This window comes from Gossypium hirsutum, chromosome A06 (genome assembly GCF_007990345.1).
Source record: "Gossypium hirsutum isolate 1008001.06 chromosome A06, Gossypium_hirsutum_v2.1, whole genome shotgun sequence".
In the NCBI taxonomy this organism is placed as follows: Eukaryota; Viridiplantae; Streptophyta; class Magnoliopsida; order Malvales; family Malvaceae; genus Gossypium; species Gossypium hirsutum.
The window spans coordinates 16,951,628-16,975,298 of record NC_053429.1 but is presented as its reverse complement, the minus strand read 5'-3'; the positions used below and the strand labels follow the sequence as shown (position 1 = coordinate 16,975,298).

At 32.3% G+C, this 23,671-nt stretch overlaps 2 protein-coding genes across 7 annotated transcripts; one reads left to right on the top strand and one right to left on the bottom strand.

Moving 5' to 3' along the window:
- The first annotated feature begins 11,514 nt into the window (after nucleotides 1-11,514).
- Nucleotides 11,515-17,087, top strand: LOC107962703 (NAC domain-containing protein 75). 6 transcript variants are annotated; one of them, XM_041115242.1, is made up of 7 exons: nucleotides 11,515-11,532; nucleotides 12,666-12,905; nucleotides 13,024-13,201; nucleotides 13,339-13,913; nucleotides 14,316-14,639; nucleotides 15,197-15,328; nucleotides 16,331-17,087. In XM_041115242.1, the coding sequence occupies exons 2-7, from the start codon at nucleotides 12,783-12,785 to the stop codon at nucleotides 16,418-16,420; spliced, it is 1,422 nt and encodes a 473-aa protein (XP_040971176.1). In that variant the 5' UTR covers nucleotides 11,515-11,532; nucleotides 12,666-12,782; the 3' UTR covers nucleotides 16,421-17,087. The 6 variants fall into 6 exon arrangements, with proteins under 6 accessions (XP_040971176.1, XP_040971178.1, XP_040971179.1 ...); XM_041115244.1 differs by lacking the exon at nucleotides 11,515-11,532 and adding an exon at nucleotides 14,870-14,922 and having other exon boundaries at nucleotides 11,824-12,905; nucleotides 16,331-16,446; XM_041115243.1 differs by lacking the exon at nucleotides 11,515-11,532 and adding an exon at nucleotides 11,833-12,288 and having other exon boundaries at nucleotides 15,200-15,328.
- A 3,903-nt stretch (nucleotides 17,088-20,990) lies between these two features.
- LOC107962705 (phosphatidylglycerophosphate phosphatase PTPMT2) lies at nucleotides 20,991-23,065 on the bottom strand. Its single transcript, XM_016899186.2, has 6 exons — nucleotides 22,653-23,065; nucleotides 22,439-22,561; nucleotides 22,199-22,292; nucleotides 22,036-22,118; nucleotides 21,842-21,931; nucleotides 20,991-21,463 (listed from the first exon to the last, which is right to left on the bottom strand). The coding sequence occupies exons 1-6, from the start codon at nucleotides 22,851-22,853 to the stop codon at nucleotides 21,203-21,205; spliced, it is 852 nt and encodes a 283-aa protein (XP_016754675.2). The 5' UTR covers nucleotides 22,854-23,065; the 3' UTR covers nucleotides 20,991-21,202.
- Nucleotides 23,066-23,671: the final 606 nt, after the last annotated feature.

Here is a 23,671-nt window from a genome sequence, read left to right as displayed (position 1 = left end):
TTTTTTTATAATCATCTTAATTAATTAAACATTCATACTGCACTGTACCTAGTTGATTACTAACCGTACAATGTCGCCTTCTCTTCTGCCTAACAACCCTACCACCCCTTTCTAATTACAATAACCTTGAAATGATTATTTTTTCTGATTAAGGTCAAACTTTGAGAAATAAAATGACAACATAAATTTTACACTAAAAAATAATTATATGATCATAAAAATTATTATGTATTTTTAAGAAAAATATCCTAATTATTGAAAACCCAAGCTACTGATAAAGGATAATCTAATTCTTTCTATTGAAATTTAATTTGGGACAAAAAGGAAAACCTATTCTAAGCTTTCCTTGAATTTTATCTGGCCACTTTCTTTCTTTTTCTCCTAACCTTATTTTTCTAAATTATATAAAAAAAAACAACTATTATCTTGTTGACTGATAATGGCGTAAAAAAACCTTCACACAAGTCTATTTAGAGTGTTTTTTTTTTTAAATTTGCATATTATTAGATAATATCAGCAATACAACTAGGAACAACATCATAGGTCATATATCGGTCAAAGAAAACATAATTTTCGATAAGCCTATGAGCTGCCTCATACAAGCTTAATATCGCTCAAACTCACTCAAACCAATCCGACTCTGAAGAACACATCTTGTGCGTCTATAAAGATTGTCCCTTCACCTGCTTGAACGAAAGAACTATCCTGTTTGTTAAAGTCAAATTGACTTTCAAAGTCAGCAAAAACATGAAGACAAGAGCAAGCTTTTGTATGTTTCTACAAAACGTGGCTTCAAAATAATTGCAAAGTGGCAACCTTAAGCAAATGGATAAGCATCATCAATAAACAGTCAGATTTCATGAAGCTTAAGTGATAAGAATGGATTGTGGCGGGAACACTTTAAGTCGGTTTAATAAATCTATAAATATGGTTTATGAGTTAGTATAATAGCAGCTGAAAAAAGTGAGTGAATGTTGAGAAAAAAAAAGAAGAAAAAGTGAGCGAGTGTTGAGAAGAAAAAGAAAGAAAAAGAGTGAGAGTTTTAAACTAGCAGCAGTTAGTATAGAATCAAAAGATAGTTGTATTATGAGTTACTTGTGTGTAAAAAAATTAGTATCTCAGTTAGTATTTTTTTTCATTATGCTTCCAACAAGTGGTATCAGAGTTAGATTCGTGTCAACGTCACGATGGCAAACATGATTCAACCGCAAATTCCAAAATTAACAAAGATAAATTATGACAATTGGAGCATCCAAATGAAGGCTTTGCTCAGCTCTCAAGACTATTGGGACGTTGTTGAAGAAGGATATCTCGAGCCCGAAAATGTAGCTGTCGAAACAACTTTGACAAATGAAGAAAAAAGTATTGAAAAGCTTGTAAAAATGATAAGAGGGCATTGTTCTTTATTTTCCAAGGTATTAATGAATTGACATTTAAAAAATTTTGATGCGAAAACATCCAAGGAAGCATGGGGAATTTTGCAAAAATCCTTTTAAGGAGTGGAAAAAGGCCAAAAAAGTACGCTTACAAACCCTTAAAGTCAAATTTGAGAAGTTGAAAATGAAACTTTCAGAAAGTGTTGATGATTATGTCACTTGAGTGAAAGTGGTGGTAAATGAAATGAAAAGGAATAGAGAAACATTTGATGACGTAAGAGTAATGGAAAAAAATTGCGGTCATTAACACACAAATTTGATTATGTGGTAGTTGCCATTAAAGAATCAAAAGATCTGTCACAAATATCAATTGATGAACTTGTGAGTTCTCTCCAAGCCCATGAGCATAAAATGAAACAAAATGATGATACTGAAAATTTGGAGAAAGTCTTGCAAAGCAAGTTGTCATTCAATGAAAATGGAGCTAGCAATAGTTCTGGACAGGGTACAAGCAATCATTGAGGATATCATTGAGGATATAGAGGCAAAAATAGAGGTGGACGAGGCAATCAATCATATGGTAGAGGCTAAACAATTGAAGAATATCAGACATCAAGTCGTGGACGAGGAGTTTGAGGCCGAGGTTGAGGAAGAGGTAGATTTCAACAAGGAAATAAATCTCAGATACAATGTTATAATTGCAATAAATATAACCATTTAGTTATGAGTGTAGATAAACTCCCAAGCTGGAAGAGAGAAATCATGTAGCAGTAGCTAAAGAAGAAGAAAATGCAGAGTCCAGTGTATTCCTCACTTATAGAGAAAGTGAAAAATCAAGTAAAAACATTTGGTATCTTGATAATTACGCCAACAATCACATGTGTGGTTGAAAAGACTTATTTTCAGAGTTGGACGAGAATATTCACAGGCAAGTAACACTTGGAGATGAATCATACGCCACAATCAAAGGTAAAGGCAAAGTTACTATTACACAAAAGAACGGAGAGAAGAAGTACATATCAGATGTTTATTATGTACCAACTTTGAAAAACAACAACATTAGCCTTGAACGACTTCTAAAATAAAGATATAAAGTACATATGAAGAATTGCACGCTCATTCTAAAAAATAAGAGTGGTGAATTAATTGCCCAAGTTGATATGACACGTAATCGTCTGTTTACTATTGATATTGAATCTGGAGAAGTGAAGTGTATGAAGAATACAATAAAAGATGATTCATGGTTGTGGCATTTAAGGTTCGGGCATCTTGGATTTTCTGGCCTAAAGCTATTGTTAAAAGAGAAGATGATAAATGGATTGCCAAAAATTAATCCTACTGATCAACTATTTGAAGTTTGCATTAAAGGAAAACAACATAGATAGAGTTTTGAAGTTAGAAAATCTCGACGAGCTAGGAGACCATTGGAGATTGTGTACTCTGACATGTAGGTCCTTTTGATAAACCATAACTTGGTGAGAATAGATGCTATTTTACTTTTATTGATGATTTTTAGTAGAAAAAGTTGGATATATATTTTTAAAACAAAATCAGAAGCATTTGACAAGTTTGTCGAGTTCAAAGCTGTGGTAGAAAAATAGAGTGGACATTATATTAAGATACTCAGAACTGATAGAGGTGATGAGTATACTTCAAAGCTATTTGAAAGCTTTTGGAAGGAGCATATATTATTCACCAGTTGACAACTGCGTACAGGACACAATAAAATGGAGTCGTTAAAAGAAAGAATTGCACTATTCTTGAAATGGAAACAAACAATAAGCATTTACCAAGAACTTTTTGTGTCGAAGTTGTTCAATGTGTTGTTTATTTGTTGAAACAGTGTCCAACAAAAAGTGTGAAATACAAGACGTCAAATGAAGCCCGGAGTAATCAAAAGCCAAGAGTTAGACATCTTAAGATTTTTAGATACATTACATATGCTCATGTTTCTGACCAGATGAGAAAAAAGCTCGACAATAAATGAGTAAAATATATTTTCATTTGTTATGAAAAAAGAAGTAAGGCATATAGGTTATACAACCCTCTCACCAAGATAGTTATTATTTCAAGAGATGTTGAATTTGATGAAGCTGATTACTAGAGATGGAACGAAGAAGAAAGAAAAAGGATTATTTTTCAGTGATGAAAAAGATGACGACTTTATCAATTAAGAATAAGGTGATGATCAAAGCCTTCCACGAAGTCTTGTTGCAACAACTCCTACAACATCATCATCATCACCAATTAACAGATGTACCAGTAACTTAGAGGAAGCACATGCAAGAATGCGTAGTATACACGATGTTTATAATATCATATAACCCATAAAAATAACAGTCGATTATTCTTCATTCTGCTTTATGTCAGAACGTGATCCAATAACATATGAAGATGCAAATGAAAGAAGGCAATGGATGAAGAGATTACAACAATAAAAAGAAATGGCATGTGGGAGTTAACAAGTCTACTAGAAAGACATAGTCCATTTTGAGTCAATAAGACGAAGACCAACAAAGAACGAAAAGTGGAGAAATATAAAGCAAGACTAGTTGCAAAAGGCTACAAGCAAATATATGGAGTGGACTATGATGAAGTATTTACTCTGGTAGCCAGAATTGACACTATAAGGCTTCTCACGACAATTGCAGCACAAAATAAATGGAAGATTTATCAGATGGACGTGAAGTCAACATTCCTTAATGGATACCTAGAAGAAGAAGTCTACATTGAACAATCACCTAGATATAGCAAACAAGGACAAGAAGACAAAGTTTATTGCTTGAAGAAAGCTTTATATGGGCTGAAGCAAGCCCCGAAAGAATAGAACACAAGAATAGATGAATACTTTCAAAAGAACAAGTTTATGAAAAGCCCATACGAGCATGCGCGCCCTATATACGAAGAAAAATGAATTTGGCGACATCATGATCGCGTGCTTATACATGGATGATTGATTTTCACAGGAAACAATCCAAGTATGTTCAATTACTTTAAAAAAGCTATGACTAAAGAATTTGAAATGATAAATATTGGTGAAATGTCATACTTTCTTAAAGTCAAAGTGAAACAAATGAAAGATGAAATATTTATGTCTTAAAAGAAGTACGCAAAATAGATTTTTAAAAAATTCGGAATGAAAAATTGTAATTGGTAGCCACACGAGCAGAACCAGGCATGAAATTAAGTGTTGATTCATTTAGAGAGCCGATAAATCCAATGTTGTTTAAAAATATCATTAGAAGTTTAAGGTACTTGACTATCACTAGGCCAAACATCATGTACGCAGTGGGAATAGTTAGCAGATACATAGAGAAGCCAAAACAAGATCACTTGATTGCAGCAAAGAGAATTTTGAGATACATCAAAGGTACGATTGATCATGGTTTATTTTATACACACTCACAAAGTTCAAAATTGGTTGGTTATTCAGATAGTGATTATGGTGGTGATTTGGATGATTGTAAAAGCACATTCCGATATTTATTCCATATTGGCTTCGCGACATTTTCATGGTCATCGAAAAAGTAACAAACAATAGCCATCTCAATGTGTGAAGCAGAATACATGGTTGTTACTGTTGGAAAATACAAGTTTGAAAAACGCAGCGAAAAATAAATTTAGGGAAAACAGAGTTTTAAATTTTTTTTCTAAAATAATATCTTGGTTGTGATATCTAAAGTAATAAACACTTAATCAAAATTGTACCTTTTCGATTCATCTAAGATAAGCACTTCGATCGAGTAATTTTCTCTGCTATTCTTAAGCTCAGATATGCCAAATGTGGATTCGCTTTAAATCAGAAAAAAATTCACAAAAATTACCAATGAGGTAATTTCGTAATTTCTTTAAATTTTTGGGTTAAGTTGCAAATCAGAAAAATAGTTCTAAAAATTTTCTGAAATAATCTCTTTAGAGAATTTTCTCTTTACAACTTTATCTTGAATTCAAGTGTGTGAAAAATAATGACCCAAGGCTCTCTTTATATAGGGAGAGTTTAGAGAGTTCAACAATGATAAATATTATATTAATTCAATATTAAATCTTATTAAAATAATAGAATACTACTAAGATAAGTATGAAATTAAATTTAATATTAAACTATTAAAATAATATTATTTTTGAAACAGTTAATCTGAAATCAAATTCTTTGGTAGAGTCCTAGTAGGAGTGTAACTCTTCCACTGTTCAACCACCGAAGACCAACCGCCGCCAACCATTGGAACGCGGCAATCGCAACCGCCGGAACCTCCGTGTCTGGTGATGTAGGTGCAACATCTTTACGGCACCTCAAGCCGGTTTGGTCTGGGTCAATGACAATCCGACTGGTCTAGTCTAGCCACTAGTTGGACCGTCGGCTCGATTTCACATATCGGGCTTGGTTCAACCAATTTTTAGGTCTTAGTCTTGGTTTTTGGCTCCCAAGCCCAATTTATGATCTCATGTCTAATTTTCAAGTTTAATTACACATTGGGTCAATTGTTTGACTTGAAAGTTAATTTCCAAAAATATCATATTAATTTTAATTAATTTGGTTAATTCAATTTTACTTGATCAAAATTAACTTTCTCAAAAATCACTTAAATTTTCCAAATTAATTTTTCAAGAAAATTCTTCAATCAATTATCTAGTTAAACAATTTTCATGACCACCTAATTTAATTTCACATAAAATAAATCAACTTAATTAAATTATTTTCAAAGTCATAGAATTTTCTTCTGATTCAAATACAGTCCAATCGAGCTTTTGTTGAGCTAACAGATGGACCAATCAGACATACAATTAGACTTAGTAATTGCAATTATGTCCAGTATCGTTCCGATAATTCACAATTACTTTATTCATGGAGTCAATCTACAAGAAGTACCATGATTGAAAACTCCTTATTGTATAATCTTTACGAAAGCAATTCATCCAACTGCTTTGTCCAATGACCTCGTCATGTGTGTGTTACCCTCACCTCGTCATGTGTGTGTTACCCTCATATGATATTTTTAATTTCTTTAAGTTAAATCCGTTCACTCAATGCAATCCTATTTGATCTCATTGTCACCATTGTATCTTCTTAATGATTAATATTATCACTATTAACAAATGACTGTGATAAATTGTCCGTTCGAGAACAAGTAACCCGTGGCCACGTTCCATATTTATCAATCCACACAATACCAATGAGAGGATATCATTAACTCTTTAATTGAGTTATGAATTCCATTGTTGCTAGTAACGCCATGCCATATACAAGTTATGTACCCAACACACCGGCTATAGGCTCAATCATCTTTATAGCATAAGCCTTCATTTATATCAAAGCACATGAGTTGCATATGCATGGTCAATGACTATCTTAGGATTTAGATAAATCACACCATTAACGTCATAAGTGAATTAATTCACAAACAGATTCAGAATTAATTCATCTTAGGTTTAGTCCAATATATCATTCTACTAATGAATACATCTACGTCTCTACCCGTGGAGTCAACTGCTCCGATAGCCAAGACTAGCCATCTCCTCAATTGGAATTGTAGATGACATAATAATCATTCTCATTATTTGAATCAAATACCCACTTTGATTCTTTTACAGGATTACGACTTGTTTAGATTATCTACTGAAGTAAGTTGCCTTTCTCGCAATGTAAACATTCTTACAATGCCATTTATCTTCAATTTGAACTTAGACAATCAATGAGCTAATTTTTGCTTGCCACAATTTCACTATATATGCAAAATATAAAAGACAGAAATACAAAAGACATAATAGTGAAATGTGAAATTAACTTTATTTATTTATTCATCGTTCAAATAAATAGAAAATAATTACATGTTTACTACAATATGGACATATTTCTCAACAGTTACAACATGAACGTGTCAAGCAACTTGGTTGAAGAATATTTTGGGTGAATTATCTATTATACATGAAAATCCAATTACAATTTATGTTGTCAACAAGTCCACAATATCTCTTGCAAAGAATCCAATATCTCATAGTCGAAGCAAGCATATCGATACAAAGTATCATTTTATTCAAGAGTAAGTGAAGAATAAAAATGTGGAGTTAGTCTACTACAGAATAGAAGATCAATTGATAGTCATTTTTACGAAGTCATTGAAAGCGGACATATTCCACAAACTCAAAGAAAAGCTTGGAATGTAAGATCGGTTTGAGGGGGAATGTTAAAGTCAGAAAAAACATAAAAACAAGAGCAAGCTTTTATACGTTTCTGCAAAACGTGGCTTCAAAATAATTGCAAAGTGGCAACCTTAAGCAAATGCATAAGCATCATCAATAAGCAACTGGATTTCATGAAGCTTAAATGATAAGAATGGATTGTGGCGGCAACACTTTAAATCGATTTAATAAGTCTATAAATATGGTTTATGAGTTAGTATAATCGCAGCTAAAAAAAAGTGAGTGGATGTTGAGATAAAAAAGAAAAGAAAAGTGAGTGAGTGTTAAGAAGAAAAAGAAAGAAAAAAAAAATGAGAGTTTTAAACTAGCAGCAACTAGTATAGAATCAAAATATAGTTGTATTGTAAGTTATTTGTGTGAAATAAAATTAGTATCTCAGCTAGTAATTTTTTTTCATTACGCTTCCAACATTGTTTGTAAATGATTGTGCTTACTCCACACTTTCTTTCCTCATTAAAAGTCGTTTTGCATCCACCCAACAACACCAAGTTTCACTCCTAGAGAATATCGTTTATTTTTTTATACAATGTTTGAAATTATTCATAATTATTTTCAACTCTTAAATAGAAAGATAAACTCACCTTAGTACACCTGAACTCAGGGGCGAATCTGAATTTCTTTTAGTAGGGGTCGGAGTTTAATTATAATTTTTTCATAGATCAAAATATAAGTTTATTATGTATTAATTCATAATTTCATCATTTTTGAAGGGACTAAATAGAAAATTTTTTATTTTATTTTTATGAGGCTAAAGTGAAATTTTACTATATATTAATTTATAATTTCTTTATTTATAATAGAACTGAATTGAAAATTTTTTTATTTGGGGAGGCAAAGTACAATTTCGCTATATTAATTTAAAATTTATCAATTTATAGGATTAAATTAAAAAAAATCACTTTTTGGGGAGGCCAAGGCCCCTGCTAACCCCTTTAGATTCACTTCTGCTCAAACTTACATATTTTTGCATTAACAATAATACTGTTGCCAACAAATCTAAAATTTAGCCGACAAGAAACTTAATGGGAGCCAAAAACACCTTAGCCACTGTGAAAATGTCATAAAAATTTCAATTTCCATTAAAAATTAACTAACAACATTCTAAACTTAAATTTTTACACTAATAACAATATATAAAATAATTACCTAAAATATGTATTCTTTTAAAAAAATAGTAAAAAATAAAAATAAGAATGAGAGAAAGAAGCAATGAATGAATTGCAAACATAAAATTGGGTCCATCATCATTCACTGTTTAGGGGAAGGAATGATTTCGTCCTTGACTAAACCCAAAAAAACATGAATGTTATAAACCATCATCTCTCTTTTCTACTTTACAACCTTAATTACCACTCTAAACTCTCACTTATAGCCATCTCTTTTATAACTTCTATTTAATTAAACAAACAAATAAATAAGAGACTCGTATTTTTCATACCAAAATAAACAAAAATTTCAAATGAAGAATAATTATTACATATATGTCTCATTTTTAATTGTTTAAATAAATCATTTTTAAAATAAAATTTAGAAACAAGTACTAGAAAAGTTTGTTCAGCTGGACACGTTTTCTCTTTAAGTTGCATTTTTCTTTTTACATTTTTAATATAATCAGTTTCTTTAATTTTAGATGGTTAAATATTAATGGTCTTATCCTTGAGTCCTGGGTTCAATTTCTCTACCACTCACATTTGTATTTTTTATTTCATTTTTTTAAGCTTTTTATTTTTAACATATTAGCTCCCTTGGTTAAATGGTTAGATGATATTGATTTTATCTTTAAGTCTCAAGTTCAATTCCCCCTCTTTTAAACACATTTTTAATTTTTATTTCATGTTGTTTCAAGCTTCTTCTTTTTTTATTAATAAATATATTGTTTTCAATTTTTTTTATTTTTAATTCATCTTTTTAATTAATATCTCTTTTATTCATAAAATTAAATAATAAATATGTATTATATAATAAAAATATATACTTTACATATATCATTATGTCAAAAATATTTGAAATTAATATAACTCCTTTATATATAATATAAACATCAACTAATTTTTTGATATATTTTTCTTCATATGTAATATTTATATGTCAAATATTTATTTTTTCCACGTATTTTGTGGGTATCGTAATTTCTAATAGTATTAAAATGAAATAGTTATTTCAAATATAATTATTATTTTATATGTAAAATATTTCAAATCTAATTTTTTTCATCTACATTGTGGGTATGATATTTCAAATATTTTTATATTTAAAATATTTTAATTATTTATTTCAAATATCATTATGTTTATATGTGAAATATTTTAAATACACATACAAAAATATATAATACTAAAATTTTACTCATTATATGAATTGAAAAATAAATATTACATATTTAAAAATTATATTTACTAAAAATAATTATATTTTTAATAATTATTTGATTTTATAAATAAAAGAGTTATTAATTAAAAAGATGAATTAAAAATAAAACTTTTGAAAATAATACATTTATTAATTAAAAATTAAAAAAAACTTGAAATAAAAATTACAAATGTGTTTAGAAGAGGAGAAATTGAACATAGGACTCAAAGATAAAATTATTATTATCTGACCATTTGATCAAGAGAGTTAAAAATATTAATTAAGTATAATAAAAAACTTAAACAATATGAAATAAAAAAATACAAATGTGAGTGGCAAAAGAATTGAACATAAGACTTAAAGACAAAACCACTTTTATTTAACTATCTAACTGAAGAAATTAATTATATTAAATAAAGTAAAAAAATGTGCTTAAAGGAAAAACGCATCCAACTGGACGCGCTTTTTTGCCATCTATACAGAAAGCACGCCCAGCTAGACGCTCTTTCATACAATCTCTCTCCAAAACTGACCTATTTCCTTAAATTTTTTTTAAAAAAAGGGTCTATTTTGCCAATTAACAAAAAAAAGGTATATTTAGACAATTTAGCTTACTTATTTAGTCCTTCAACTTTATGAAAAATTCATTTTAATTTTCTATTTAAGTTTTTTTATCTCTTTTACCCTTTGAACTTGCATTGTTTGTCAAATCACCTCAAAATAGATGGAGAAATTAACATCTATTATCTTAATTTATTGACTTAGTATACATTAAATTGCCATGATGATGTCACATAGCAATTAATTAATTTTTAAAATTAAAAAATATTTTAAAATATTAAAATTATAAAAAATATTTTTAAATTTTAAAAACTTAATTAAATTGCTTACGTGGCATACACGTGGACTGCTATATCAGCAAAGTTAATAGATATTAACTTTTTCATCTCTTTTGAGATGATTTGACGAGCAACGAAAATTCAAAAGATAAAAAGAATAAATAGACGTTAAAATGACTTTTTTTTTATAATATTGAAAGATTAAATAAATTACTATGCTTTTTAATAATAACAAAAAAAGAAATTTCGTTAATAAAAAAATAATTAATTTCCTTTTTTCCATAAAAATTAGTTTCCTAGTTATTTCCACAAAACTTTATTTTTTCATTTGAAATTCCCATTAAATATAGATTAAATTCAGAGTTGAATTAAGTCAAACTTATAAATTAAGAACAGTTTTTTTTCTAATTATATTCTCTCCCTACGAAATTTAAACTAAAAAAAAATCCATTACCTTTAAAACTTGAATCTTTTACTTCCTACACGTTTTTTTTTCCTTTTCTTCTTTTATATAAATATATGTATGAATTGCAAGCAATATATATATATATATCTGTATGTATATGAATAAGATTAAAGTATATGATTTAAATATAGTAATGAGGGGTGGTGGTGGTCCATCGAGTACACACTGCTCATTTGCCTTGTATATCAAGCAACTCCGTAATTCTCCTCTTTCTCTCTCCATCTCTTTCTTTCTTTCTTTCTTTCTCTCTCTGCAACACTAATGGCGAAAAGAATAATCATCACAACTCCATCTCTATACCCATGTGAGTTCGTTTTATTCCCCCCCCCTTCTCTTCTAACGCTATATATCTTTCCACAATCTCGCCTTCTATAAACATAAAGATTTTTTGCCCCTTTTTTTCATGATATGGTCTCACTCTAATCTCTTAATTAAGTACTCACAAATATTATGAAAAACCAAAAAAGAAAGAAAGAAAGAAAGAAAACACTGTAATTTTCCCGTATATCGTCTTCGTTACTCAAAGTTTTTTCAGTGCCACGTCTAACATCATGGCTTACTTTTATATATACCTATACATACATATATGAATAAAAATATTAATTTATTTAATTGTAGGAGGGGTTAAAAAGATGATGTATATTTTAAGTATAGAGATACAGATAGGGTTTGCCATGCTTTTGGATGTGTGCCTTAAGTAACAGCTGTGAAGACCGTTTCTTCCTTTATTTTGCTTTAGCAGTCAAGCAACACCTTCAAAATAAAAATAAAAAACAAAGGTGTGGGAGGCCTTAAGCTTTAGAGAAGGAAGAAAAGCACCCAAAAATATGCATTAAAACAGCCAACTGGGGGGTGGTGTTTTTATTTTATTCTTTTATTTTTTTCTATATTTGTTTGGCTTGGTTTCTCTCTCTTAAACCGCCTAGCTACATGAGCTCACTTAAATTAGCAAAGGGTTAAAGGTGGAGTGTGTAGGTGTTATTAGGAAGGGGCAGGCTGCTTTTCCTTTTTGCTCACTTGGGGGATTCAGTTAAAGTAAAGGCTATGTGAGGGAATTCTGGTGTGTGTTTTTTTCCATTTGGTTAAAGCAGGTTTCTTTATAATCCTCTCTATCCCACTGTGTCACAGTTTTCTCTCTCTCTTTTCTTCCTCTATTCTTCCTTCACAGTACATGAAAAATATCTTCTTTTGAACCATACTTCTCATCTGGGTTTTCCTCAAATTTCTTGTTTTTGGTTATATACCACCTTTGGTTGATGATAAAAATCCCACTGTCTTCTTCTTCTTCTTCTTCAATCATTTTGTTCACTAGGAAACCAAACTACTTTTTTATTCAGACCCATCACTGTTTAATTATTTGTCTTTTTCTGTGTTTTTTTCCCTCTAGTTTAAGGAATATCAGATCTCAAAACAGCTTTTATGGTTTCTGTTATATAGAGAAAGCTATAACTGGGATATGAGTAGTTGGCTGGTGTATGAAGTTGGTGATCTGATACAAGATTTTAAGTGCTTGAAGCATCTGCCACAACAAAACAAAGGAGAATTAAAGAAGCAATGAATAAGAGTAATTTGGGTTCTGTCAGCAGCTCTGATCTCATCGATGCAAAGCTTGAAGAGCATCAGCTGTGCGGATCCAAGCACTGCCCTGGCTGCGGTCACAAGCTTGAAGGAAAGCCGGTACCCAATCACTCTTTAACATATTCTTTGCTTCAACACCAGGATTTTTTTATTAAAGCCGCCTTCTTTTTCCCTTTTTAAAGAAAAAAAAAGTTTAAACTTGTATGAAAAATTGCAGGACTGGTTAGGTTTGCCAGCTGGAGTGAAATTTGATCCCACAGATCAAGAACTGATAGAACACCTTGAAGCTAAAGTTGAAGCCAAAGACATGAAGTCTCACCCTTTGATTGATGAGTTTATCCCTACTATTGAAGGTGAAGATGGGATTTGTTATACCCATCCTGAGAAACTCCCAGGTAGCTCACTATACACACATACATACATATATATATATTATATTATAACTATACATGCATAAATATATATACATTGTTTCATATTGTTTGTTGCACCTAAGTGAACCTAACTTTGATTTTTATTACATTACTTGCAGGAGTGACCACAGATGGGTTGAGCAGGCATTTCTTCCACAGACCATCAAAGGCCTACACTACCGGGACAAGAAAAAGAAGGAAAATACAAACCGAATGTGACTTACAAGGCGGAGAAACCAGGTGGCATAAAACCGGCAAGACAAGGCCGGTGATGTTGAATGGTAAACAAAAAGGGTGCAAGAAAATCCTTGTTCTTTACACCAATTTCGGCAAGAACCGAAAACCCGAAAAGACCAATTGGGTGATGCACCAATACCATCTGGGTCAACACGAGGAAGAGAAAGAAGGGGAGCTTGTGGTGTCGAAGATATTTTATCAGACTCAACCGAGGCAGTGCAACTGGTCGGATCGAACTGCAACGGCGGTTGAAGTAAGCAATGCCAATGATCCTAATAGCCGAAGAGACAGTGGCAGTGGGAGTTGTTCTTCAAAGGAAGTAATCCCTCTCAGAGATGAAGTTACCGGAGCTGGGGTTGCCGCTGCTTTATCGAGTTATGCCGCCGGTGCCATGGATATCCAACAGTTAAAATCTGATCATTTCAGTTTCACCCCATTCAGGAAAAGCTTCGATGAGGTAGAATTTTGTTCATATTATTATAATGTCAATTTATGCATTGTGTTTCCTTCCCACTACAGCTTCCAAAAACTTTTCATATGACCACTACTTTTAACATTCATCATCGACCATGAAATAAAAGCATAAACTGACATCGACCTTTATTCCTTGTAATTTTATGCAAAAATGTTGTATAATATCTATCAACTTACAAGTTCTAAGTCAAAAACAAACAATGGAAATTAATTTGATATACGACATGAAATATCTATATGGACCTCACTTCTTTATCTAAACAAAACTTTGTTAATCCACCAATAGGACCAATATTTAAACCGAGAGTAAAACTATAGAAAAACTTGAATAAAGCAATGGAAAATGGTTGTGTTTGAAAATGGTTCCGGGGGATGTATTTTGCAGGTGGGGGTCGGAGAAGCTTCGGCAGCGAGGGAAGCTCCAGTTCAAGGCACTTGCGAAGAGATACCCGAGCATCCACGGCCACATCATATGGCACATGATCATCATCAGCAACAGCAGCAGCACCAGCAGCAGCAACAACAGCAACAGCAACATCATCAGCATCACGCACATCATCAGATAGCTACGACGGCCTTCCACATAAGCAGGCCTTCACATCCCATCTCCACCATTATAACCCCACCTCCCCTCCATCACACTTCTATCATTCTCGACGAGGACTCCTTTCATGTCTCCAGAATAATGCTTCAAAATGAAAGTTTCCAGGTAATGTATATAACTGTGTATATCTTTGTCACTCAAATTAGACTCCATAAATTCTCCCTCGATATAATAATCCATCAATATTTTAAACAAGCTCACTTTGTGTGTGAACAATAAATTTTATGCATAATTCATTGTAATCAATAACTTTCTCTAGAAACCACAATTTTAAGTGGTATTTTATTTTATTTTAAAAAAAATTCCAGTTTCTGATATAATGTCTATGTACTCAGCAGGAACAAAATGACACAGTGTTTTACACATGCATGCCACATTTACATATTAAGTACGGTACTTATTAAGCTGAAGGTTTTTTCCCCCAACTTTCGTTTATTGTTTTTTTAATTAAATGAGACCTTAAATATAAATGAATATATGGAAGCAACTCGACCATGAAACTGACTCACTGGTTTCTTGAGGGGTGTAGGTAGTGGCAGACTCAATGTAGTCATGCTACTTTTTTAGCCATGTGTCAGCTAAGTTGGGAACAATGGACAGCCTTTTTTCACTTTTAAATCCTTTTTTGTTCATAATATATAGTTGAATTGTATAAAATGCAGCAGCAGCAGCAGCAGCTGCATCAACAACAGCAGCAACAACAACAGCAGCAGCAACATTATAAACTGGGAGGAAGGTCTGTATCAGGTTTGGAGGAACTAATAATGGGTTGCACTTCATCTGATATCAAAGAAGTGAGTATGAACTTTTTGACCCTGAAATCCATGAACATTGTTTTTCATAATACCAACTAAGCAAATGGTAGAAAGGAAGAAAGAAAGAAAAAGTGTGGGAAGGATAGTTTTTATTAAAAAAAAAGGATAAAAAGAAGAGAATACATATACCAAATCCTTTAGTAATATATATATATGAATAAAGAGAGAAACGACCATAGTTTCTTTTCTTTTTCTCTTTATCTCTTTTTCCTTTTTTGTTTTTCATGTTTTGATCAGAGAGTTTAGCATGGCATTCAGCATCCTCTAAAGAAATGCACGTAGCTATCACACTACAATAAAGTGTTGTTGAATAGAGTGCACAGCTTTTTCTTCATGGGAAATTTAATTAAAACATAAACTGCCTCTTGAAATGAACAATAATTCCTTAATTCTCCTTTATCATTGTCATAAGATTCAATTAGAAAGATTAAATCAAATATATTAGAATGTGAAACCATGAAGCCTTCAAATTAAATCAAATCCTGAAAACAAAATAGAATCTTCTTTTATATTTCTCTTTAGGACAAAAAAAGAAAAAGTAGTTGGAAAACTAAAGCCTACGCCACTTTCCCTACACCTCCTTTGTTATGTCTAATTTGAATATATGTTTTTGAGAAGAGCTGTAAATCCTGGAAATCATCTCAGCATGGAAAAAAAGTGTAAAAAGCAAAGAAAAGAGGTAGTCAGTGATAACATTCTTTTGGTTGGGTTCATGGGAAAGGAAAGGAGACTTGTAAGAGTGAATGATAGCAACATATGCATGAAAATCCTTATTATCATATGTGTAGCCTATGATAGATACAGCAAACAAACAATTTGATTGTGGAGTGGGAGAGAGAGGACAAAGAAAAGGCAGCTTCTTCATTTGTTGTGTTTATATAATAGGTGAAATTTTTGTGGTTAAAAAAAAAAACCCTAAGTCTAGGCGGTGGTTGTTTTTAATTTTTTTTTAAAACATGGGTGTTTTTTTTTTTTGGGCAGGAATCATCCATTACAAACCCACAAGAAGCTGAATGGTTGAAGTACTCCTCATTCTGGCCTGACCCTGACAACCAGGATCATCATGGGTAGAAGCAAAATTTTAAGACAAACAAAGGAAATTCCTTACGGACATCATTATTAGTACTTGAAGCCTAGCTCTGGTCAAGTTCTTTTCAAGGAGAGAGGCCAACAAAACCATCTATTACTATAGTTTACTCCTTTTTTTTTTATTCTTTCTCTTTTTTCTTCTTCTAATGGGGGAGGACCAGAGGGACCTGGTTTATGACTTTCAAAGGCTCTCAAGTCTCAAATGAACTAACTGTAAAACAGTCCATGTTGGAAAGAGAGAAAGAACAAAAGGGAAAAAAAAAGAAGAAGAAGAAGAAGAAAGTAAAGTAAAGAAAAGAAAAGAAGAAAAAAAAGCAAGAAAAAAGGCTGGTCTCTATACTGACAAATAGAAGGATATAACCAAAGACCCAAAGCAAATATCCTTCCTGCATGAAAATCACCACCATTATGATGACAATATCATCTTTATCTGGCTCTATTCTTATTATTTTATTATTTCAAGACTCTTGTATTATTTCTTTTCTATCTTTTTTTTTGTCAAACAAAAATACCAAAGAGTTTGTGCAAATTGCAACAATTACTTGTTGATTATGTTGTGTTGTTAGTCGCTTTTCTAGTAAGTATATGTATGGATTCCCTTACATATATAGAGAAATGAAAAATATCGATTTCAGAATTGTTTATTTCATTGCTGTGCCACTTTTTCTTTTTTTGTTCTCCAGTTGTTATATTATGAAATGAATAAGAATTGTAAAGATGGTTCTAACTTCTAAAGAGAGATTTAGATAATTAGATCAAGTAGGTAGGGATTATGAATTGTCTCTGCAGGCCATATGTATGCAAATAGCCTATAGAAGAAGAGAATTAGCCCTTCAATAATTAGAAATTGTAGACCATGATCATTACAACTTTTCATTATCTAAATATTTTTTCCATAGTCAAATCCCTTATTTGAAGTAAAATTAGCTCCTTCCATTGCTTTTTCCCTACAATATAAGCACCTATGGGGACAGCAGTGCTACTGCTACCATTATATATGCTAACCAAATCAATGTCAAAAGAAAAAAAAAAGAAACTACTATTGCTAATGATGCATGAAGAAAGTTGGTGCAATTGATTTTTATCAGGTCAAGTGTTCTTTCTTTTTTTTTTTTTATGCTTTGGACTGCCTTTAGCATGACAAATGGTGGAGATGTTCTGGGGGGGAGCTTTAAATGAGAACTCCTTTCCTTTGGAGCTTGTATTGGTATTGATGTTAGCCTAATCAAAAGTAAATGTACTTTACCTGGTTTTGGGGTTTAAATGTTGGGTCCTCACACTAAAAGACATTCCAAACAGTTTCTTAAAGGTCAAAAAAAAAAATACTGCCTAAATGGAAATTTGCCCTTGTTAACAATTCCAATTACCCTTTAAAAAGTAGCCTTCACTAACATCATTTTGAGGTGACAAATGGGTGATTGCCACGATGAATTTTACTTGCATGTGTTCTTATCCATGGTTTTTTCTTTCCGTAAGTGCTTGTCATCCTCCAAATAAAGGAGTTAATTTGTTTGGTTCTGTGGATTTTACAAATATCAAAAGGAGGAGAGAAGAGAATTTTGGGTTTCTTTAGTCTCTTATTGGAATCTTCGAATCTTTCAATAGGACAGCAGCATAAATCACATTTTAAAGTACCGTTCTCTCTTTGTCTTTTTGCTACTTGGGAAACTTCTTTACTGCTCTTATCCTAGATTCGAGCTCCTTTTTTTTTTTCTTTGTTTTGTATATTATACTACTATTGTATACACATATATGTAGAGAGAGTAACGTACATAAATGTTATCTTTGCCTTTCAAGGGACGTGCATGAAATGCAAGATGGAGAGGTGAGGCAGCTTCGTTGCAGTTTCTGAGAGGGGAATAAAGCATGGAATACAAGGGAATGAGCAGAGAGACAATTATAACCTTTAAGCTTTGAAAGGACCCTTCATATCTTATTGGAAAGATTCTTTTTTCTTGTCATATTATATATATGTAAATATACTGTACTATTATACTATATGATCTATATCCATTTGGTATTATAATTATTCCCATAACATGAATGTCTTAGTACATTTTATATATATACCCATTTATAAGTGCCAATAAAATATCAACTTGTGCACTAAGCATATCCTGATATACCTAAAAAAGGATGCAAAAATTCATTATACTATTCCAAAATGACATACATTCCCCCCATTTTAACTATATATAATTTGGTAAGTAAATTTATATTATATTTGCAAAAAAGGGGTTTGAGGGTTGGGAGAATCCAAATACTGTGGTGCAAAGATGCTTGAGGTTAGTATATAATATAAAAGAATGTGTTGTTACACATGCAAGGAAAATAGAAAAAGAATATTGACATGTCTTGTTCAACCTAAAAAGGTGATATTCAATTTCTTTCGCTTTTGCTGAAGATTTCGGATGCTTTTAAAAGACAAATAAAGAAATCAGTATTAGCAGTACTGTTTAGGGTTTCTGAGTTTGCAAAGATTTGGTCCCATAAAGAAGTTGCAGGTAGAATTTGTGTAGTGCAATAAGGAATATCACAACATGCCATTTCTTGCCTTTCTTGGATTCTCCAACACCAACGTCATGGATGGCCGCTCCAGCCCGGTGAGGCCAACCATGCTTTTTACATACTAAATCCAACCCTTCTCCATTCTCATCTCAGCTTAAACGTTTATTTTTCGAGATTAATATTTATGTACTTCAAAGAGACTTAGTCATTTTTGCTTTCACTTAGACCTATTAGATATCACTACTTTACGTGATGAGCTATTTTTTGAAGCAAGTGGTTAAAGCTCTTCATTGGCTTCATTGGCACGTAGATGATTAGGGTTAAGGTCCTGTCATCCCGGCCATCTCTCTGTTTGTACATGAATATTTATATATATAAGGGAATTGTACTGTATTATTGAAGAGAGCTAAGTTCACTAAAGTAATCATCCTGTTTTGTACCTTTTGTTTGATTTGTACTCTTGACATGGTCTTTTTGGCTGTAGGCAAAACTTCTTCAATTGCTGATGTATGGTAGGTAACAGTCTTCCCTGTCAAATCACTTGTATAAATTGGTTTTTACTTAGGAAAGTTTGGTGAGGGTTTCATGCATATATGAATAGTTTAATCGAAGACAACAAATAAAATAATAATTCAAAACATAGAGTAATATTACATATATATAAATACATATAGTACTACAATCAATGATGTAACAAGTAACTGATGCTATAGAGCCTAACAGAATCAGACTTTATGTAAAGAAAAGTAATTGAAGCAGCAAAGTTGAAAGGATCAACTGGGATGGCAAATGCTCATCAACCATTTTCTTTCTTAAAGTATTATAATAAATATATCATTTTCCTTTGAGGGTTTTGGAAGGACTGTTAGAATTTCACACCTTGTTTAGATGCACAAAACAAAGTTTTGAATTAAAGTATAATATTGTGGGATGAAGATAAGGTAGAGAATAATGTATAAAATTATATCCAGCTCCTTTCATCTAGATGTTTGAAAATGTATGCAAATACCAAAATGACTTTATGGGAGTAAATTCTTTAATGTGATGTTGCACCAAATAATAGTCTTTAAAAAGGCGTCAGCTCATATATAAACAAACAATACCAGACAATTTTTTTTCCTTCAAAATGAATCACCTTTTGGAAAAGGAACAGTAAGATAAGTTATGGAAACCAATCAATATAGTAAGCAAAAGTGAATAGGGGAAGAAGATGGTAGTATTAGAATGGTAGCCAACAAAGAATGATCAAATCTTGCAGTATACCTGCGAGTAGCTTCCTTTAATAAAGACTTGTTTGGATCCTTTCTATCCGTATAGCAGGTGCCATTTCTACTTGTTATGAGACAACTGGCAAACAGAGGATAATCCTATTTCCATCTCACCATGATGAAGTTTCCTTCTTTCCCTAATCAGTTCCTCTCTTTTTCATCAATTTGTTCAATGAATGTTAAAGTCTCTTTGAACAGGCTCAGGATCGTATAAAACAGGGAATAGATAGATGCACCAAAGGTCAATCTTTCAGGTCTAATGCTTGAATTAATGGTCTGCATCAAGTTGGTTTTATGTATGACAATGCTCCATATATAGCTATCTTGTTGCTAAATCTCCTTTTTGGTACGACTAGGTCATGCAAAGAATCTTTGCTTTTGGAGTAAGTCCACAAACACTTCAGCCTGGAAACTTCAGAAGCTATTTGACAAGACCATGGTACCTTAGGCGTCACATCAAAATAGGATAAGGTTTTGGCAACTTACAGGGTACTGTATAATGCAACATTGCTCACTCCCTTGGAGACCTGTCTGGAACTACAGGCAAGGATCCAAATGACCTAAGTGCAAAGTTGCTTTCGTTGAACAGTTTCAGCTAAACGACAAAAGAAAAAGGCACCACATAAAAACAGGGAAGCATCATGCTACTTCTTACCAGGCTAATCAGGACACTTGAAACTGCTAGAATCTCTCTTTTGTTAGTCCATTCCCACAAAACATGCAAAGCATATGCCTTTTCACAAATGGAAACTTTTGCACAATTTAAACTTTGAGTATATAAAATAGTAAAGCTGATTGTATGATTGAACATATGCTACACATCAATCACCATTGAAGAAGTCTTCTAGGTTTCTGTGTTTCATAGTTTTCCTCCTATTTCTGTCATACACACTTAAATACATATTTAGCAGACCTCTACAATCTTATGCTTATTTGCTTTTCTCTATACAAGCAATAACAACAACAAAATGTTTTCAAGTAGCAGCAGTCAGCAAGCACGTGCTTCATGAAGCCTCCCACTTACATGTCCATATACACCAGAGACTTTGAATGATGCCAAAAGGCATGACAATCTTGCTATAATTGGCCTGGCCCTCACCATCCTCGGTACGATTACAAGCTCCTTACTAGTAATATCATCAAATGTGCTATGGTAACCTTCAAGATCGGCTTTTGTAATCATAACTGCATCTACTGAAGGAGAGTGTATAGTAGCCGGTTGTCGGTGCATGCTGTACTCCACAACTGCCTGCTCATAACCATTAACAAGCAAGGAATTAACAAGCGGGAACAGACAGACATAGTTCATTGTTGCCCGTAACTGGAAGAAATCTGGTGATTAGTTCTATTAGGAAATATAGATCTATTCTTAGTTCATATATAATACTGGTAAAATCTTGTTCCTTTTCCCGAGCAAACAGTAAATGGCAATGGAGACATGAGGTTTTATCTTTTGCAACAAGAGAATGATGCCAATTCATGCATAACCTACAACTGACTAACAGAAACAGAGACACTAGTGAAAATAAATAAAAGTCTTGCGGAGGGATACAGGCGAGAAACATACAGAAAACATGATTTCTAAGAAGGTTTCACACTCTGCAAATGATATCACCACAAAACTTACCTTCCACTGTGAGGGGGCAAGCAAAACTCGAGGTCTTCGAGTCCGAACATATTCGAGGGCACCAGCAGGTGTCATCTGCTTATGCTCTACCTGTCAGAGTTTTAAAACAAATTCAACCATTAAAATAACAATCAAATAAAAGATTAATTGACAACAGTGTGCCAACAAGCAGTATCCAATAGATAGACATTTACTAAGTAACAAAGCACAATGGTGGTACTCCTTCCTCGTCCAGCTTTACAATGTACATAGGTGGTTCTACCGCAAGATGCATTGTCTGCAGCCAAATTTGGGTGAGTGAGACGGCCACTAGACCACAGCGACTAACACAGGTAGTTGAAAGAAATATATTCTTACTATGAATGAAGTCCACAGCTCTACTAATATCTGAAACTGAAGGAGCAAACAAATAATCTCTTGTTGGAATTACAAGGTGATCAATTCCATAAGCCTGTCGATAAACCATAGAGCAATAAAAGTAAACATCTATACCCAATAAATAAAATTGGAAACCATTTACATGCTTAGTGAAGTCAAGCTATTTATGATGAATTTAAAAAAACCTCAGTTAAACATTTCAAAAGAAGAAAAGGTTACATGATATAAGGAAGTGGAAACCAGAGTTTCAAAGGGCTCATTGAGAGTGATGACCCCGCCAACGCCCAACTGCTTCAATCGTCGAACATCCTTGGGAAATGGAACTGCCCCCAGCAAAAGAAACTGAATAGAAGAGGAAAAGCAAAGAAAGTAAGAAATTTTAAAAGATCATGAAAGAAGTAGAAAAATTTAAGGATAAGATGAAAAGAGAAACCTGGTCAACTTCGTCCCACCATCTGAATTCGGATTGGATTTTGTTTCTGAAGACATTATACAAAAGGGTGGGGTAAAAGAGGATACGAGCACCGGCTCCGACTAGGAGTCGTTTGGCTTCGTCCACTCTGACTATCTGCAACTGCTTCGCGCCGTAATCGCCGTCTTCATTCTCCACGTCATCCAAATCCTCGATCTTCATCTCACGGCAACCCAATTTTCTTTTCTGCTCTTTAGATAGAACTGAAATTGGGTAAACTTGAACAAATAAAAAATAACTAGCAAGTATTGAGAGCTAATAGCATGAAATCAAACATCCCAATTTATTGGGAATTTGAGAAATATACGAGAGAGCGTCTATCTCACTTTGATGCGAATAATAATTTTTTTATTTTTATTTTTAAAAAAGTCGATAGAAAAAACTATTATAAATTTGTTGGTTAAATTCTGCTGTTAATTCTTATGCTTTGTCAAATTTGTGAATTTAGTCCCTGTACTTAGTTTGATCAATTTTAATCTCTGTACTTTTCGAATTGGTCAATTTTAGTCTTGTCTCAAAAAATAGTTGTTAAATCCATTTGTTTAAATTCAATTACTAGTCCTATAATATGTGAACAATTATAGATTTAGTTCATATTCTCCAATTGGATCATTCTAAGTCCCTATGCTTTTCGATTTTTGAAATTTTAGTATTGACACAAATGACATCCGCTAATCCATTAATTTGAATTTTAGTGAGTAATTTGTGAAAATAACAAGTTGACATGGCATTACACATTTAATAACATGTTTACTGCATTAGATTTTCGAAATACAAGAATATAACTTAATGAATTTAATAATTATTGTTTGGTTAGGATTGAAGATTTAAATTTTAAAATGTATAAGGACTAAAAATGACCAAATTAAAGTACAATGACAAAATCCACAACTTTCACAAAAAGTATAAAGACTAGTAGCAAATTTTAACCAAATTTGAGGAAATAATTTCGAAAAAAAAGAGAGGTAAACTTGAATCAT